Below are 18,668 nucleotides of genomic sequence, written 5' to 3'. Positions count from 1 at the left end.
GCTGGGTTAAGTAAATGAAATATGGATTCTGACTTTTCTTCTGATACGTGCAGCTTCCCCAGTAATTCCTCTTTTAAATAGTTTTATTGCAGACATACAGTCCTATTTGTCAAATGTATTCATTGCTAAACTTCCATTGAGCAATAACAACTGATATAATTTCATTTAATCAAAATACGCGTTGTGCTTTTTGTTGTGGAATAGATAGTGCATCAATGAGGAATGATAACCAAGGCAGTGTCATTAGGTACTGCCTAGTCCAAGCCCTTGCATAACTTTAATTCCACTTCATTTGGAAGAGTGCCAGCTGTTGACAAATAGATAGATTCCAAGTTTATGTATAACATGGTCTTACTCAAGAACAAATGTCATAACATATACGTTTGACATCTGCCAATGTTGCTTAGTAAATATTTTCCCCATGAAGTTATTTTTATTATGATTTAGATTTTAATGAAGTGTGTTTGATTCCTAGGTCTCCATTACTAATGAGATATTTGAACATCTTGGTCATCCAAGATTCTTATTGTGCCCAACACAGTATTGTGCTGCCCGTGCTATGCCAACAGTACAGAATTCAGAGTACCTAAATACACTCGGTTCTAAGCTGGCTCCCGAGATTGACATCATGTGGACAGGTTAAGTTATTATTCATAATAAATTTGTTAATTTTGATGTAATAGTTCCTTTACTGGTTGTATGGAGTTAGTATTAGTTTAAAATCTAAAAACTAGTTCATGTATGGCATAATAGCACAAAACCTTTTCATTTGTGTGTTTTTGTGTAAATTGAATACACTCTTTATTAAGATATTAATATGCAAACTGGGAACTTTATATTTTCAATTTACAGAATAATTAACATTTTAACCAAACATATCTTATTATATTCATTATGCATTCTGCAACTGATTTTCATTATATTATTAAAATAACAATAATTATTTATTAGATTGACAGAGAAGATTAAGATGATTACTTATAAAAGATTAAGGAGTGAGTGAAACAAGTGGAAAAGTAAAAAAAGCCTGAATTAGTTATAGTTATTTTAAGAAAGATTTATAGTAATTGTGTTGGTCCAAACAGTGAACCTAAAAAAAATACAGAGGAGTTTTTGAATGTATTAGGACAGAAATTAAAGAAAAAGAAGTCATGATGCACGTATTACATTCATATATAGAGTTTGTTTCCTTATTTTCTTTTGTCTACAGATTTTACACTTTTTGATTCTTTCATTCCTTTCTTCTCTCTTGTAGATTTTTTTTCAATTTTATTGATGCAGTGGGAACTATTTTCTGAAGGTTTGGCAACTGGTCAAATATTTAGTGCCATGTGGGATGATAATCAGTTTCTTATTATTCTAATTGAAAATTGTAAAAACATCCTTGCTTAACGTGTGTAGACTATAAAAAGTATGCATTTAACAAATTTAGTTGTAAAATATGTATAAAAGGTCTTTTTACCACTGGGTGGTTTTTCTGCTTCAAGGGTAGTACGCCATCATTTGATCTTCTCTTTTTATTCCAGGCATAAAGTTATTATAATTTAAATAGCTACTGTAATTTTATAGTAGTTATTAATAATGTTATTTTATTAGTTTTAGTGCCTCTTTCAGTTGTAAAAAGCCCATTTGATTCCAAAATTCAGTAGTAATATAATCCACAGTACGCTAGTTACGACATTTCCCTACATGCACTCCATTACAAATCCCAGATCTGTGTTCTCCTTTTTTTTTAATTTAAAAAAATTTTTAAATGCATTAAATGTTGTGGATTTTTTGCTGTTCACTCTGACAGTACTAGTATAGTATGTATCTTGGTCAAGCAATTTGATAGCTAGGCTAATGGTTTTAAAAATTATCAACATGTACTGCATGACAGTTGCCTAACTTTTATTGCAATAATGCATCACTACATTTTTTGTATGACCAGTACCATCTAAAATGTAGATGGCCCCTTCATATCCATAAATTTTAAGTACCAAACTATTTGGTTCAGTTAGTATATATAATTTCATGCCATACTTATGGTGTTTGTTTTTTATATATTGTTGGAATATTAAACGATCACACCAGAGAACCTTGGGCTCATCTAGAGACAATTCTTTGCCTGGGTAATAAATCTTAATCATATTATTGTTAAAAAAGTCAATTACTAGCTTATCTTCTATAGATGGTCACCAGTATAATTTTGGGACATATACTTTCTGAATATTGGTATATCAATAAGAGGATCAGTATTCATGAGGCAACAAAATAGTGCCAATGTGAAGCAATACGGCTAAAAATATTTTTAACTCTTCAAGTGTAACATCCTTCAATCTGCAATACAGGATTTCACTTTTGTAGACAACACAAAACTTCTGTGGCATTTTCATTGGTAAACTTGACAATAGTCAAAAAATATTGTAATAGTTCTTATTTCTTGGAGGTTTATTTCTGCATTCACGCTGGAGTCCAGAAGGACCTGGTGTATCAGCCATTTTCAGCTAAGATTGCACAGTGTTGAAGACAAAAAATATGTAACCGACATTACTGTGTTTCAAAACCACTATTTATCAGTGATGTCGCATGCCCTTTTTTGTCACATCCTCCTACTCCATTCATTGGAATTTTTCCACGTGTCAGCAAAGTAGAATTCATTAAGTTAGTTTGTTTTTAATAAAAATCAATTTTATTTATACTGTTTGAAAACTAAAAGTTAGTTTTTTTTACTTCAAATAAATTTTAAGTCTGATTTTTTTCTATGTAGTAGATATGTATTTCAAAGTCATCAAAACTACAATCACCATCTATCAATTTCTCTATGGTATGTTAGAAATCAAGTGTGCCTGTTATTATTTTTTGACTATCCCATGATGTGTACAGAATCTTTTCACATTATAAAATATCTTTTTTTCTTAGCAAGCTGTTCATGGCATTTGGCACATTCTTTCTACACACTACCAATTCATACTGGTGGTCAGTGTCTATCTTTTATCATCTTCTTTTGACTCCATATTGTTTGGTATTCATTTTCTAGACCAGTACAGAATATTGATTTCTCTTTCTGCTTTGGGATATGATGTGTAACAAGTCTTTTCTGTGGATTAGGTTATATTGGGTTTCGTTGTCTGTTATCACAGCCGCTTTGCTTTCCATCTCTATGGCCATACTGCAAATTTTGTTCACATTATCTACTAGTTATAATATGAGATGAATTTTTTTATTTTTTTCCACCAGTGCTTTATTAAAATCTATCTTTTGCTGTAATTATTCAGTGAGTTGTTTTTTTGCTCATCTGTAGCATTTGACATAACATAAACACATTGATATTAACATAAGCCATTAATATTCCAATGTTCGCCCAATCAGGAAATTTTAATACATCTTTTTTTTAAGTGATTTATGAGAGGGCATACAATCCACTTTCTTGAATTACCATAGTATGTGGTTTTCAATGTGATGAAAATTTTGAAAGAATCAAACAGCTTTTCTTTATTCTTCTCTATTATATTTTATAATGACTTGTCATGGATTTTTATATTCAGGAAATGGAGCTACATCATAAGCTTTAAACAAAAATTATTTTCCACCATCTTCTTTCTTTATAAATAAATATCCAGCATTCAAATTTAATATCACTCAGTAATGGAAATATTTGTTTAGTAAAAGACTAAACAAAGCTAAACAAGATTAAAAAAAGAGTCAAAGCTCTTCGCTTCCAGAATAATTGATTCTTCAAAATAGGATAGAAAAATGACAAACATCCTCAATAATTCCAAGAGGAAAGTAATTTTTTGCATTGAATAGTCACATATGATGAGACATGGGTCTATCATTACACTCCTAAGTTGAAATTGACAAATATAAAGTGGCAAAGGAGCAGACAGCCTCGTCCTGTAAAGGCAAAAATGTCAGCTGGAAAAGCTCTAGCAAACATCTTCTGTTACTGGAAAAGCATATTGTTTGTCAATTTTCTCCATAAACATTGGATAGTGATTGCTGCATTTTACTGCCACCTTTTGGACAAAGTGAAAGCTGTCATACAAGAACAAAAGGTGCTATCAGTCAAACAGAGATGTGATTATTTTTCATGAAAACATTAATTCTCACGGCAATTAGCACATAGGATAACTGGGTTTTTTTTAAGGAAGTTATCCTCAAGTCACCCTTGGGAAAAACTTGTAAAACTTCAGGGAGACTAGGTAAAATGCTAATAAATATTTATTATTTATGTATTGATAACAGGTTACAAAATTAATATACAATATACCATCTCTATCATATACTGCAGAGATGTATATAAATCTGCACAAGCAACTTAAAACTAATTACAAATTTGATAATTACTTTTTCTTAAGCTGTTGTTTTTTTTATTAATCAGTTGTGTATGCTCATGTATACCTTTAAGTAATAATAATTTTATATATATTCTTTGATTTCCATAGCTTTTATTCTAGTGTTGAATTTTATTTAAAAATTTTTTGTTATTATATTTTTAAGACTTTCAGGAAGCTTAAAATAATTGTAAGCAATAATTTGTGATTTTTTTGCCAATTTCTTGGTTGACTGAATAACATTTGAAAATTTTATTATTGATAATTGTTAATTTTAGATTCTAAAATATACTTTTCTCTTAAGTTTAATGGTATTTCATTATTACCTTTTTTATATGTTTTCCTGCACTAATGAATGTAAAAAACTGAAGAGTCCGTTTTATATTTGACTGACTTAGTAATAAGAGACAGTCATTATGATGAAAAGTAACATGCAATTGTAATTTATCAGATTAAAAAGAAACATTCTTTTTTATATTTTAAATCACATTTTGAAATTGTGCCTCTGATGATGGTGGAACCATTGAAAATGTGTTAGCTAATAGTTATATATTATTATTTTTCAAATGTGAAAGAGCTTGTAATAACAGTAATCTTAAAATCAATTTGTTCAAAATACATAAGAACAGATAAACTTATATGTAAAAAAAACATAAAGTAATAGAAAACGTTCTGTTCCTTGGGGAAATTGACTTTCTGTTTCAGTAGGAAATAATAGTTTGGTCTTTCCTACATTTCCATCAACCACCAGAAGGCAAAGATCAAAGGTCTTCCCTTCCAAAAATTATTTAGTTCTATTTAAAACTGGTTTTCTTTTTTTCCTTATTATTTTCTCAAAGTATTTTTATATCATTTCTTAATAACTTTGTTTCTAATTACAGGTTCAAAAGTGATATCAAGAGTACTTACAGTAGAATCTATAGAAGAAATAACAGAAGTTCTTAGAAGACCTCCAGTAATTTGGGATAATTTGCATGCCAATGATTATGATCAGAAAAGAGTATTCCTTGGACCTTATCAAGGACGCTCACCAGATCTTATTCCAAAACTGCGAGGTGTTCTAACAAATCCTAATTGTGAATATGGAGCTAATTTTATTGCAATTCATACCCTAGCTCAGTGGTCTCGGTGCAGTGTTGATGGAAAGCGAGAACTTAGTAAGTCTTATTTTAATAATTTTTTGTTTTTAGAAGTTAATAATTGAGTAATTTCATTTGTGCAGTGCCTACAGAATTGCGAATTAATAAAACAACTTTACAACTTTTTAGTAGCATTCAAAAAAATATAATAATATTTATAATTAATCTTTTACGCCAAAAATAATGTTTTACTTTTAAAATAGTTTTAATGCTTTTGAAATATAAAAATTAATTTTTTTATAATTTATTATTTGTTTAATATGAGTATATATTATCACCATTTGATTATATTGAATCTGTGGATGAAAGATATTAAAAGATAAAAATGTTTTCACTGCTCTCCTTATTTAGATCCCAATTTTTCATTATGATACTTATCCTCCAACAGGACTTGGTCAGCAGAAATGTTAACTCAGTATTGTTAAACTTTTAATTTAAGTGGATGGCATCAAATAGCTGAAATTTTGTTGGCAATAGCCAGTGTACTTTTCTAAATGAAAAACATTTCATTTTTGTTAGGAGGAAGTATTTACCCTTCTATAGGGTTTTGAGTGAACACTTCAAAACATAAAAAACTGGAGAAAGAAAAGAGAAAAATTTAAAGCTACAATCTGGCAGAAAAAGTACAGATAGCCACCAAAATTAAACTTCTAGAAAAGGGCAAACCATTAGGAACCTAAAGATACTGAAGAAAAGTTGCCCAACGTTTTATACATACATAATATGTATGTAATGAGATCTCATATTGTTACTACTTTTTTAATTTTTTAGTATATGTTAGAATAATAATGACGGAATATTTTGCAAGTAAATGTTATAATGTTTGTTTTCTGTACAAAATAAGGTGTTCTGTTGTTCTAGTTTTCTTATCTATATTATTTTAGTCACAGTGATTTTAGTTTCCGTTTTAGTTGTGGTCATACATATTCATTGTTAAATTGAAATCTGTATTTCTTAGCATTTTTATGCAAACCACGTTATTAAATATTTTTTTTTTGAATATTTTGCAAAATAATGTTGGCAAGTTTTTGAGAAAAAAATTTAAGCAATCTTAGGTGTGAGCCAATTATTTAAAAAAATTGCTTTAGTTAGTTTTTATTTCTTATCTGTGTTGCTTTTGGTTACCTTCATTTACGTTCATTTTTAAGCGAGAAACTTATTGAATATTCTTTTTTTTTTACTGTGCAATGTAATTTACTGAAATAATTTATCACAAAAATAGTCCAATTTTAAATGTATATTGTAAAAAAAATAATAAAAAATGTGAGAGAGTTCAACAGCTAGGGGGGGGGGGGGTATAGTGGAGGCTGCAAAACATAAAATACATATGTATTTTACCAAGTAAATGGCAGTAGCATAACATTATGAGAGTCAGAAAATTTTTACTAAATTGGTAATGAAAAATTAATTTTAAAATTCGGTAGGAGCCCTGTATGGAAACTAATATAATTTAGTGAGATTGGTTTTTCCATATCATATTGTTTGTTTACTTGTTATGATCTGGATAAACTTAAGAAATGTACAGCACCAACAAATCAGTAATCCAAATTAAACCTGAGTTTCTATCCTCTACATTTCTGTAAAATAGTCACTGACCAGTAAATATGTTTTTATCCCGGTTGAACATTTTTTTGTACACACTGCATCAAAGGTTATTGAAAAAAAAATTCCATATTATTGTATGTGATGCCTGTTCATTCAAATTTAGCAGTCTTTATATTCTAATACATAAAAATTGTATTAAACAGTTTGTTTATAGACATGTATTATACATTTATTTGTCAATCTGCAATGTATAAAAATTTAACTTTGTAAAACATGTTATGATTTTCGGCTTTGCACAGAAGGAAAAGGATTTAGATTGTATGACCTAATTTTTTGTTTTGTTGATCAACATTGTGTTGTTAGTTTTATATTCTTCAAGTGTGTTAAAGTGGCTATTTGGTATTAAATAACATTTTTATTGTTTTTTAAGTTTTGTTGCAAGTTTGGTTTGTAAATTCAGAAATCAACAATAAATTTTTTTTTAAATATTTTAAAGATAGCTAGTACGTCACACTGCACATTTGAGTAAAGAAATATATCATTCTTCTTTGAAGTTTCACCACCTATATGTTGCTGTTGTGTTCTAGCTATTCTCTTGGTGGAGTTGATCTTCATCTCTACCACTACTTATTATAATACTTTATAAAAGTAAAACTTACTTCCTAATTATAATTATAGCCAGGAATGGTCATCCAACAGAAAGACCTGAAATTAAAAAATATAAGTATTTCTTATTGTTTTGACTTAATCTTCCACAATGCTGATGGGCTATTCCATTTTAATTCAGAAATGATCAGCGCATCACTATTTTTTATTTTGATGATATTTGGTATATAACTACCCAGCTTGTACTGGCTAAAAATATTTTTTTTATATTTAAAAAAAAATTTTTCTTGAGTAGTAGACTATTTTCTAACTCGTCAACAGGTAAAAACAGCTATTTTTGTCACTTTCTCCATGAGCTGCAGCATTCTTATTTTATATCATACAGAGGTAAGAAAGGATTTTTTGGAAAGATTAAAGATGGAACTTCATCTTAGTGTACTCACAATCCATTTTGTTACATAACCAAATCTTGTAATGTTTACTGTAGTTAGATTTACAAATTGTTTGTTTTTCAAATTTTGGGCCCAAAATAATGAAAGACTTATAGTAAGAGGCCTGTTTTTTATCTTTTAACTCTTAGGTACTATTAGTACTTAAAAAAAAATTGTATTGTTATATAGTGTCCTTCATTAAAAAAAAAAAAATGGCCACCAAATTGTAAGATTTTCAAAATGTCTTATTTTTAGAGCCCAAGAACCACGTATGGGACAGATGGCAAAGATCTGAAATGTTTACAGCAGTAAGTACCTTTTATGTGCTTCAAAACCATATAAAATTTATTTTGTTACTTAAAGGGGTTGACAAGTAACGAAGCCAACAAAACCGCTAAAAACCCTGTTTCTTCTAACTGTAAAAAATGTTTTCAAAAATACTGATCTTATGTATTTTTTCAGATTATAAGAATTATAACTAAACTCATTAGAATGAATAAATTGATAATTAATAAATATTCAGTTAACAATTATAAATAGTCAATTACATAATGATAAATAAAAATTACAAAATGATAAACAATTCAAATACATTAACAAGTTGTTACCACTTTTACTTTACTTTACTCCTGCTAATGGAAGTTATGAATAAATCTTGCACTTTTTGATAACAAACTTAACTAATATTACTTAGTGCTCCTGCCATTTTTTTTATTGAGTAGAACTGATAACCCCTCATTCATCTTTGGTGATGAATACTACTCTTCCAGTAGTTGATAGAAAAGGCTCTGAAGGTGTGAGAATCTTTAAATTTCAGTTGAACCCATGTTTGATTATCCCTCAATGAAGTACCTGGACCCTGTGGATTAATAAACTGTATTCGATATTCCTCTTCATTTTCATGTATTTTGACTTCAATTACTTGTCTAACCACCACTTGCCAATGTATACGCAGCTGACATAAGCAATCAGAAACACTAATGTCATGTGTACCGATACTAAAATAAATGTTTCTGATTCAGAGGTCACCCAGACTTTCGGAATACATAACTCATACATACTATCTACAGCTAAAATAAAAAATTCTCTAATTAATAAAATTAATAATAAAAGATATCGCATTAAAGAGAAGTTCACTGCTAATAAAATTACTTTATAAATAAGTATACATTACCTAACCACAGTATTAACTAGCAACAATACAACGTATCACATTGAAATCAAAACCTTCTATAATGATTACATTCAGGATTACACACATTCATGTCCATGCATATCCACTTTCATGTTTAAACATAAGTTTGTGTGTGTGAGTCATACTTTCAGTAACAAAGTAACTAGAATATAAGCTATCTCATTATAGACATATCAAAATATTTTGTATAGTAGGCCTACATTATTATCTGAAAAAATACATGCTGTGAATTTTTTGGATAACATTGTTCACGGAAGGAATGGTGTTTTTGGCAGTTTTGATTGCTTCATTACTCATCAATCCCTTTGAGTAACAAAATAGATTTTTCTATGGTTTTAAAGTACATAAAACATACTTACTGCTGTAATCATTTCAGATATTTTCACCTATCCCACATGTGGTTTTTGGCTCCAAAACTGAGACATTTTCAGAATCTTACAATTTGGCAGCTTTTTTTTAATAAAGGTCACTCAGTAACAGTCCAATTTCTTTTTTACAAGTACTACTAGTACCTAAGAGTTAAAAGGTAGAAAACCTTCTAAAAAATTATTTATTTTGGACCCAAAATTTGAAAAACAATTTTTAAATGTAATTTCAGTAAATATTACAAAATTTAGTTATGCAACAAAATGAATTTAGTATACTAAGATGAAGTACATCTTTACTCTTTTCAAAAAGCCCTTTTTGACTGTGTGATGTAAAATAAGAATGCTAAAGCTCATGGAAAAAATGACAAAAATGGTTGTTTTTACCTGTTGGCAAGTTAGAAAATATTCTACTACTCAAGAAAAATACTTTTTTTTTAATTTTTTAAAAATAAAAAAAGTATTTTTTGACCACTACAATTTGGGTAGTTATCATATACCAAATATCATCAAAATCAAAAATAGTGATGCACTGATCATTTGTTGAATTAAAATGAAATACCCTTAATTGAACTAATTAATAATTAGTAACAGACTAAAATACTTTATAATATTAAAAAAAGTTAATAGATATAGTACAGTGCATATGTAGTATGTATATATATCTTTCTGTGAATGATTTTAAGTTTTTTTATTTAATCATGTACATTATAATTATTTGATAAAATAGATTAACTTGCCGATATGGTCAGAAATAGAAAGAACATTGACAATTTTTTTTATTAGTACTTTTGTGACTTTTCCACAGTTTCAACTTTTTACATATTTGTAAGTTATGTCTTGCATTTTACTTTTTCTGAGGATATGGATAAACCATGAAAGCACTACTTATAAAAAAAATTTTGGTAAGTGTTATTATTTTCCATCCAGGTGTGTATTAATTTTAATATATGTATGCAAATTATTAAAACATGTACAATTGATTTTAGGTGACAGTGTATCTGCTGATATTAAGTTAGAGACAGAGACTGAAGATGGTGGTGCTGGGGAAGATGTACCTGCATCATTGCCTGCAAATACATATCATCCACGTCGCGCCCTTCAGAATGCAATATTAGACTGGCTACCAGAATTCCAAAGGTGTAAACAAGCATGGGGCCCTATTACAAAACCACAACCAGCATTACCACTTCCACTGCCTATTATTGTTCCGTCAATTAACACATGTATGTCTGTAACAACTACTACAAATGTTACATCAGCGACTGCTCAACACAATAACAACCAGTTACAAGCTCTTGCTGAAGTGTGTAGCACGGTCAGTTTTATGTTAATACAAAAATTTATCCATTTAGATATTAACAAATTTAATATTTATAAACACAATTTCAGATAAGTAGATAGCATTAATTTCTTTTTAAATCTAGGTTTTTGTTAATTCAATGGTAGGACTGATCGGATGAAGGAATAATAGATGAAGAGTAAAATCTCATTACAGTATCTTTATACTGGCTTCTGGTTTAATTTTATTTAATTACATAACATATTTTTTTTGAGAATATTATCGAAAATGAATGGTTGTTGTAGACATTAATTTTTTTATTACACTATATTGCTTTTTAATTTTTTAAGTTCTGATAGACACTTTTTGTTGTGATTGATATACAGATAGCAACTGCAGTATCAGCAGGTTTTTATGTATAAACCTTGTCAAAAAAATAAATAAAAAATAGATTTTCTTTTTAATTTTCTGTAGATCATTATTAATGATATCAAATGTTACTTAATTATTTTAGGTTGTGATGTCCGTTAAAAAAATGAAAGGTGTGTATAAGATTATCACCAAGAATATTTAATTTCTCTAGCACGTCATTATTTTTCTAAGAAAAAAGAAAAATTATTCATTTTGTTTTTAATTAATTGTAAAATTAGCACTTTATTTATTATAAAATGTAATATGATAAGTGTGGTTGTTTCTTGTTTCCATGTGCTTTTATGAACTCTGTTCTGTATTTAGTATTCATAATTTTTCATTTAAAGGGGATTTGAAAGCTTGTGTAACAATTCATATAAGTCACTTTGAGTATGTTTAAAGAAGTATTTTTTTTTTTTTTTTTTTTTTTTTGCTTCAGAAGTTAATTTAATTTTCAGATTCAGATGAATGGAAATGAAAGTTTAATGCAGCCAACAAGTGTAACACAGTTGAATGGAGTGGCACCACCAGTTGTTATGAATTCATTGGTTTCTGAAAGTAAAGTACTTTTGAATGAACCAATGGACTGCAACTCTACTCCAACAAATTCACCTGCACATGTTAAAAACCCATCTCCTGATGTTCCTATGGTTGAAAACAATTCAGTAAGTTAATGTTATATTGGTTAATTACTTTATGTATGGATACTATTAATTCTTTCCTTTGCGTATTTCATGGAAGAATTTTTTGTATTTTAAAATCATTATATATTCCTACAAACCATTCTGGTTTGCTGAATTCAGTTGGTTTCTTCTTTTTTGTTTTTTATCTGTACAGCTTGTGTGTAACTATTTGTGGGGGAAAGATAACAATGAAAAAATTGTGTTTTTCTTTCCATGCCAAGTATAATCCTGATACTTGTTCTTTTATATTTCTTTAAAGACTTAAGGATTCCCTTTCAGCTCAACTTAAAGTAGTACATACTATGGTTGTGGACTTGAAGAGATAAATAGGGACTTGTGTTACCAATCAATAAATGGATGGAAACCTAAACCATAAATGTAATGTACAGCTTTAAAAACCTTGAGAACTATCCAACTTATGAATAGAAGTGTTGGTTAGTTCAGGGTCTATAGTCAATTTTTAAAAGAAGAGTCAAGTAACTGAAATTCCATTTTTGAAGTATGATTAACAAAAAAATGTGTAAACCCCGCTTTGAGGACCTAGCAGGCTTATAGGACAAACTGAACCTGATATTAGAAACCTTACTGTACTTTCACTAGCAGCAGTTTCATTAAAGGAAAATTTTACTTTTTGTTTATAAAATTATACTTTTTTGATGTATAAGAAAAAATTAAGCTTTAATATTTTAAAAGATTAAAAAAATACTAAGTATTTTATTTGATCATAAATTTTAAAATACATAATGGAGTTTGATAGACTGCTAGAGTAATATAACATCTGTACTTTCAGTTTGAACAGTTATTCGTCCCTCAGAAACATATAATAGTCACATTCTAATGAGATGGGAAACCATTCTGTTTAAAAAAGAACATCCTTGTCCAAAATGATCAGTTGTGAATGTGTTAATCCACTGTATAATGTACTATATACATAAGATTGACAATATGGATAGAACATGACATTAATATGTATATAATAAGGATGCTTATATTAAACTGCTTTACTTATGTTAATCCACTTCATGCTCACAAGAAAAAAACTCACAACACGAACATTTTTAACACTAGAAAGGGCACAAAGATCGGAACGTATGAAATAATACTGCGAGGACTGCAAGGTCCAAACAGTCCAATTGAAGAGACTTGGATAATGGACTAACTAAAGTGATCCTATGCGGTCATAAAATATAATATTATAAACTTCTTTACTGTTAGTTGAGTTATCATGTGTAAAAATTGTAATAAAGTATTTCATGTGTGTGCGTTTTTGTTTTAGCAGAGTTCTGGAAGTTTAACAATGCAAGTCGAAACAGTTACCAATGGTGCTGCAACAGCAGCATGTAATATGGTAATAGATACCAATATTTCTGAGAATAATAGGACTAATGATTCTGAAAAGTAAGTTTTATTATCCATTATGTTTTAAAAAACTAGTGTAAATATATGCTGTCGTATATGAAGTGAATTTCAGTTGGAATACGCTATAATTAAGGAATATAATAAATTTTAATGTAAACAGACTTTAGTTACTGTTGTGCTCAAAAAGGTAAAATTTTATAATTTAGATACTGTTTTACCCTAATAGGTTGAATTACTGTTGTACGGTTTAGGTCCAACTCTAAATAATAATTGTAAGCAGTCTTTAATAGCATAATATAATATTGGGCAGTGAATTATAGGCAATTTTACTCTAGGGTTTGTTTAATTTTATGTTTTTTTGACCATTTTTTGGATTCCTCCTTAAGTTCTTTCATAAATATTAAAATTTATAATTTCACACAACACAATATTCTATGAAATAACTGATTTTGGACCTTTAATTTCATTATTATTGCAATAACATGTAATTATTTTATGTTTTTCCTTGAGTTTGTACCTAAGACAGGAGTGAGAATTCATTACATGAATTTCCCTCTGGTAAGAGAATTTGAAGTAAAACAATGAATTTAATGTTTATAATAGTATTGAATTTTTTCATAGACTGAAGTGTACAGAACCATAAATGCACAACAAAACCAGAGCTTTATGTTAGGAAAGTGGCTTTTTTTCATTAAACAATGTAATCTCTGTTTTTTGAGTTAAAATTGTTTATTTATTAAGTAAACTAATGCAAACTCTTTAATTCTATATAGTAGTACTAGGTTTCAGATTTTCACACCATGCATTATACTTATTGCACTCCTCCTAATTTCTCAGATCTAAAATACAAGTATAGTTAACTCTTGATTATCTACAAGCAGTTTAACCATGATGTCTTTCGGAAAAAATAAACTTTTAAACACTTACACGGAAGCGAAAAATTTAATATTTTTTCATCCTTCTATGGTAGGTTTTACTCCTTCATTCATTTGCTACTTGAATGTGTGCTTGTTTTGAAGATGATAATGTTGTACTATAGTACAACATAGTGGATGTAATAGGATGATAGTTTATTGTGCAATATTATTATGCTATGCAAACTCCAAACTTCAATTAAAAGAAAGTGTTTTCAGCTTCTAAAACAACAGTCAATCGCTTCGTATTTAAAAATATATAATGCACAACTATTAATTTTTTATTTTAATATCTTACATATTTTTTTCTCATTAGCTACTTTAGTTTCAGTAAGTGTTTCTTAATGTATTACATGTACTGTTGTATGTGCAAACTATGTATCAGATGTGTAAATATGAAACTGGAATTTTTGTTTAGAAAATACATATTTATTATATGAAAATGATAAAAAACATTTTATTCGAAATATTCTCTTCTTTCTTTCCTGTTTATCCTTCGGTAACTACCGTTTAGATAATTCTTCAGACGATGAATGAGGATGATATGTATGAGTGTAAATGAAGTGTAGTCTTGTACATTCTCAGTTCGACCATTCCTGAGATGTGTGGTTAATTGAAGCCCAACCACCAAAGAACACCGGTATCCACGATCTAGTATTCAAATCCATGTAAAAATAACTGGCTTTACTAGAACTTGAACGCTGTAACTCTCGACTTCCAAATCAGCTGATTTGGGAAGAAGCGTTAACCACTAGACCAACCCGGTGGCGTTTATTCGAAATATTGTCCATCGCTAGCTATTCATTTTCCCCATCTCTTTGACAGTTTAAGAATGTCACGCCTAAAAAAAAAAACTATTGCTCTTTTGTGGCAAATCAGTCATTGAGTCATTTTCGTACATTTTCATAAGAAGTGAAGCACTGCTCAGCAAGTGCATGTCCCATCGATGCAATTAAATACTAGCTGGATGGAGCCAAGTCTGGTAAGTAAGTTGCATGCAAAAGTATTTCCCAACTGAATGCCTCAATAGTTTCCTTGACCAGTTTTACTGTGTATGGTGGTGAATTATCATGAAGCAAAATCACTTTGTGGTGCCTTTTTTGATATTCTGGTCATTTTTCACGCAATGCTTGATTTAAATTGATCATTTGTTGACGGTAGCATTCAGTATTAATGGTTTCGCTAGGTTTTAGCAGCTCATAATAGATCACACCCTTCTGATCCCACCTAGCACAGAGAATTGTCTTCTTTCTATAGCGATTTGGCCTTGAAATCGATGTCGATGGTTCACCTGGAGTTAACCATGGTCTTTTACGCTTAGGATTCTCAAAATATATCCACTTTTCATCACTTGTCACAATTTGATGAAGAATGACTTTCTTTTGTACCTGCTGAACAAGCATTTCGGAAGCATTTCAGTTTTCTTACTGTGTCATTCAGTTCATGTGAAAACCATTTTCCCATCTTCTGAATCTTTCCCATGGTTTTACATTTAATTAATCTGAGAGTCGTTGCATTTGAGCGTCATCCTCATCCAACAATGCTTGCAATTCCTGTCTTCAAACTCTTTCGGTGGTCTTCCACGTTCTTCGTTTCTCACGTCAAAATTGCCACTTTTGAAGTTTTTAAACCACTCAAAGCACTGTGATTTACCAAGAATATGCTCACCGTAAGCTTCAACAAGCATTCAATGCGATTCTGCAGCAATTTTCTTTAAATGATAACAGAAAATCAATGCTGTCTGAAAATTGGTAGTTTGTAGGTGCTAAACTCGACTCAATGCTAATTAAAACTATGCTATTTTATGAAACGTGTTGTGAATTGAAAATCTTTGTCAGCTGTCAAAGAAAGAAAATGGCACCAATGATGCGGTTTGACGGTAACTACATTGACAGCTAGGGCCATCTATGGGCAAATTCTGGTTTCATATTTACACATATTGTATGTACAGTGTTAATGATAGTGAAAATTTGTTTTATGTTAATATGTATTTTGAATAAACTTTTGTATATTACTTTTACCAGGAACATAATAATATAGTGTACTGTGTTTTATTATTTACCATTATACTGTAATACAATAGGGCATGTAAATAGTGTACTACAGTACAGTATTAGGTCATTTTAATGCATATTACTTTATTAAAAATTATTTTTGGATCAACTACGATTTTGGATTATCCGTGATCCTCTACTTGGTTATTGTCGTGAATAATCAGGAATTTGCTGTACAGACAGTAAATGAATTTTTTCTATTAAATGCCTAAACCCTAATTGTATATTCACATTATATATAATGAAAGGGGATGGCATTTAAATGGTCTCTTATTTATCTCAGTTTCATAAGAATTGGAAGTTTAAAGATTTAGAGATAGAAAATGAAAGTATTGCAAAAAGTGTGTGGAGAGAATACATTTCCTTTTCACATAACAATTGCATTGACTAAATATAAATTTAAATATTAGTATATCAAAAAATCATATATTTGTGGTAAAATAGATGAGTAGAATAGTCTCTTCAAGGCCTAAAATTAGGTTATGTTGTGAAACCTTGTGTGTCTTCTCTGCTGATATCTTTAATTATCCACCAATTAGATCATATGCTGGTTTAGATTCTAGCCTAAGAACCTACATTCTATTGGCCTTGTACTACTCAGTATTTTAAGTTTTCCTGTAATAGTTGCATTGATCATAATTCTATATAGTTTTTAATGTATTTGTAATTTATTTCATGCATCATAAGTATAGTATTTAAACACCTCAGTCTAAATTAAACATTTAGAAAATTAGTAAAGAAAGGGGGGTAGAAAAAATAAAAATTTGATTGTGTTTAATCTATGAACAAGAAATAATTGTCAGACAGGTTTGGACCAGATGATTAAAATAAAAATATATTCAGGTACATGTAATATTTTATGTTATGAGGTGTCCCATTTAAAAACTTTCATTTTTTTGTTACGTTGCAGTGTTTGCTAAAAAAATAGTTGTTTATTTATAGGACCGTTTTGGAGAAAGATAAGGAAAAGGAATTAAGAGTGCAAGATCTTTCACTGCTCTGTGATCTCTTTTATTTACCATTTGAACATGGCAACCAAGGTATACAGCTGCTCCAAGAGTTCAACTGGCTTAAGTCAAACGCTTACATCGTCACAACCAGTAAACTTACTCAAAACCAACCAAATAAACCAGAGGTTTGTTCCATATCTTGTTAGTAATCTAAGATATTTTTGTTTGCAGATTGTCAATCTGCACTTAAGTGACTATCAGTTGATTTTACAGTGACATTAATAGAACACTTTAGTGGTCTCTATTTAATAGAGTACCCCTCAATCAAGGAAAAACCATTTTCATTTCATATTCTAAAAAGACATTGAAAGTTAAATATTACTGCGAGATTGGTCTTCATCTAATACATCGAGAAAAACCACAGTCTTGGGAGTTTGTTTGATTGCAGACTATTGTTTAATAAACATGTTTTTTCAAACAGTATCTAAAGCAAGGAGAAATCTTAGGCTGCTTTTATAAGTCTTATTTCTTTCAAGATGTTCAGTTGATCCTTATATTTGTATAAGACATTTAAGTCATTGTTTGAAGACTGTACCCCATTATAGTAGAGAATGAATAGAATTATAATAGAGATTACACTTAAATTGAAGCTGTTCAGAGACATTTTTTCCCTGATATTGACATATAGATGTTTTGGTTAAGCGTCTTCTGATTATAAAGCCCAGTGTAGTTTCTAGGGTCTTAAATTTCCCTGTTGTTTCAGAATGTTATATTTGCTATTATTGTATTAAAAGGAAATTGTTGAAGAGTGATTTAATACAACCAATATTGGTTTTTGAGTTCCTTATGTTAGTTCCAGAAAGAATCATGTTTCTTTGGATCAAACAGCACCTTCATTGATTCACCTTTGACTAGGTGCTAGGAAAATAAATCTATCTTTCTGGTTCTGTGGATTTTTCACTTACAAGTAAAGCCATAAATTATAATTAATAAGTATCTCACAGTATAATTTTTTTATAATGCTTGTTCTGAAAGTTAACCTAAGTATTATTTCTGATAATGATCATTATCATTATCATTATTAAAAATAATAATAATAATATTATTATTATTTTTTGTGTAGTATATTGTCACATGTTCATGGTTCGACAAGGATATTGACAAAAAATTTCTTGCTAAATCAATTTAATCCTCTAGAGCAGCATTTCTCAGCCTGGGGTTGCCCTAAGAAAATAAATTAATGAGATGGTTGCTTTTGTTTTTCATTTAAAAGTTTTTCCATCTGTGGATCTATGTTAGAAACACACAAAAGCAAATAGTCTTCAAGTGATAAAAGACACCCCTATATTTAGTTTTTTTAGCGCAACCATAGACAAATAAAACCCTTTTCACAGAGGTAAGATGTGGCGAAAAGGATT

General features: G+C 29.4%; 1 protein-coding gene across 7 annotated transcripts in view; it reads left to right on the top strand.

Moving 5' to 3' along the window:
• The window catches only part of Oga (O-GlcNAcase), a 102,682-nt gene that overhangs the window by 25,845 nt on the left and 58,169 nt on the right, over positions 1 to 18,668 (top strand). For 4 of the 7 annotated variants that reach the window (XR_012755436.1, XM_075358554.1, XM_075358504.1 and 1 more), the window contains exons 4-9: positions 476 to 638; positions 5,198 to 5,473; positions 10,587 to 10,915; positions 11,749 to 11,955; positions 13,250 to 13,371; positions 17,243 to 17,435. Coding sequence is in view for 6 of the 7 variants with exons in the window: in XM_075358554.1 (XP_075214669.1) it covers positions 476 to 638; positions 5,198 to 5,473; positions 10,587 to 10,915; positions 11,749 to 11,955; positions 13,250 to 13,371; positions 17,243 to 17,435 (1,290 nt within the window). In the remaining variant the exon portion in view is untranslated. The remainder of the gene's footprint in view (positions 1 to 475; positions 639 to 5,197; positions 5,474 to 10,586; positions 10,916 to 11,748; positions 11,956 to 13,249; positions 13,372 to 17,242; positions 17,436 to 18,668) is intronic. The other 3 variants (XM_075358545.1, XM_075358536.1, XM_075358528.1) reach the window with 3 other exon arrangements.

Source organism: Lycorma delicatula, chromosome 1 (genome assembly GCF_047948215.1).
Source record: "Lycorma delicatula isolate Av1 chromosome 1, ASM4794821v1, whole genome shotgun sequence".
In the NCBI taxonomy this organism is placed as follows: domain Eukaryota; kingdom Metazoa; phylum Arthropoda; class Insecta; order Hemiptera; family Fulgoridae; genus Lycorma; species Lycorma delicatula.
This window is presented reverse-complemented; position numbering and strand designations above follow the sequence as displayed.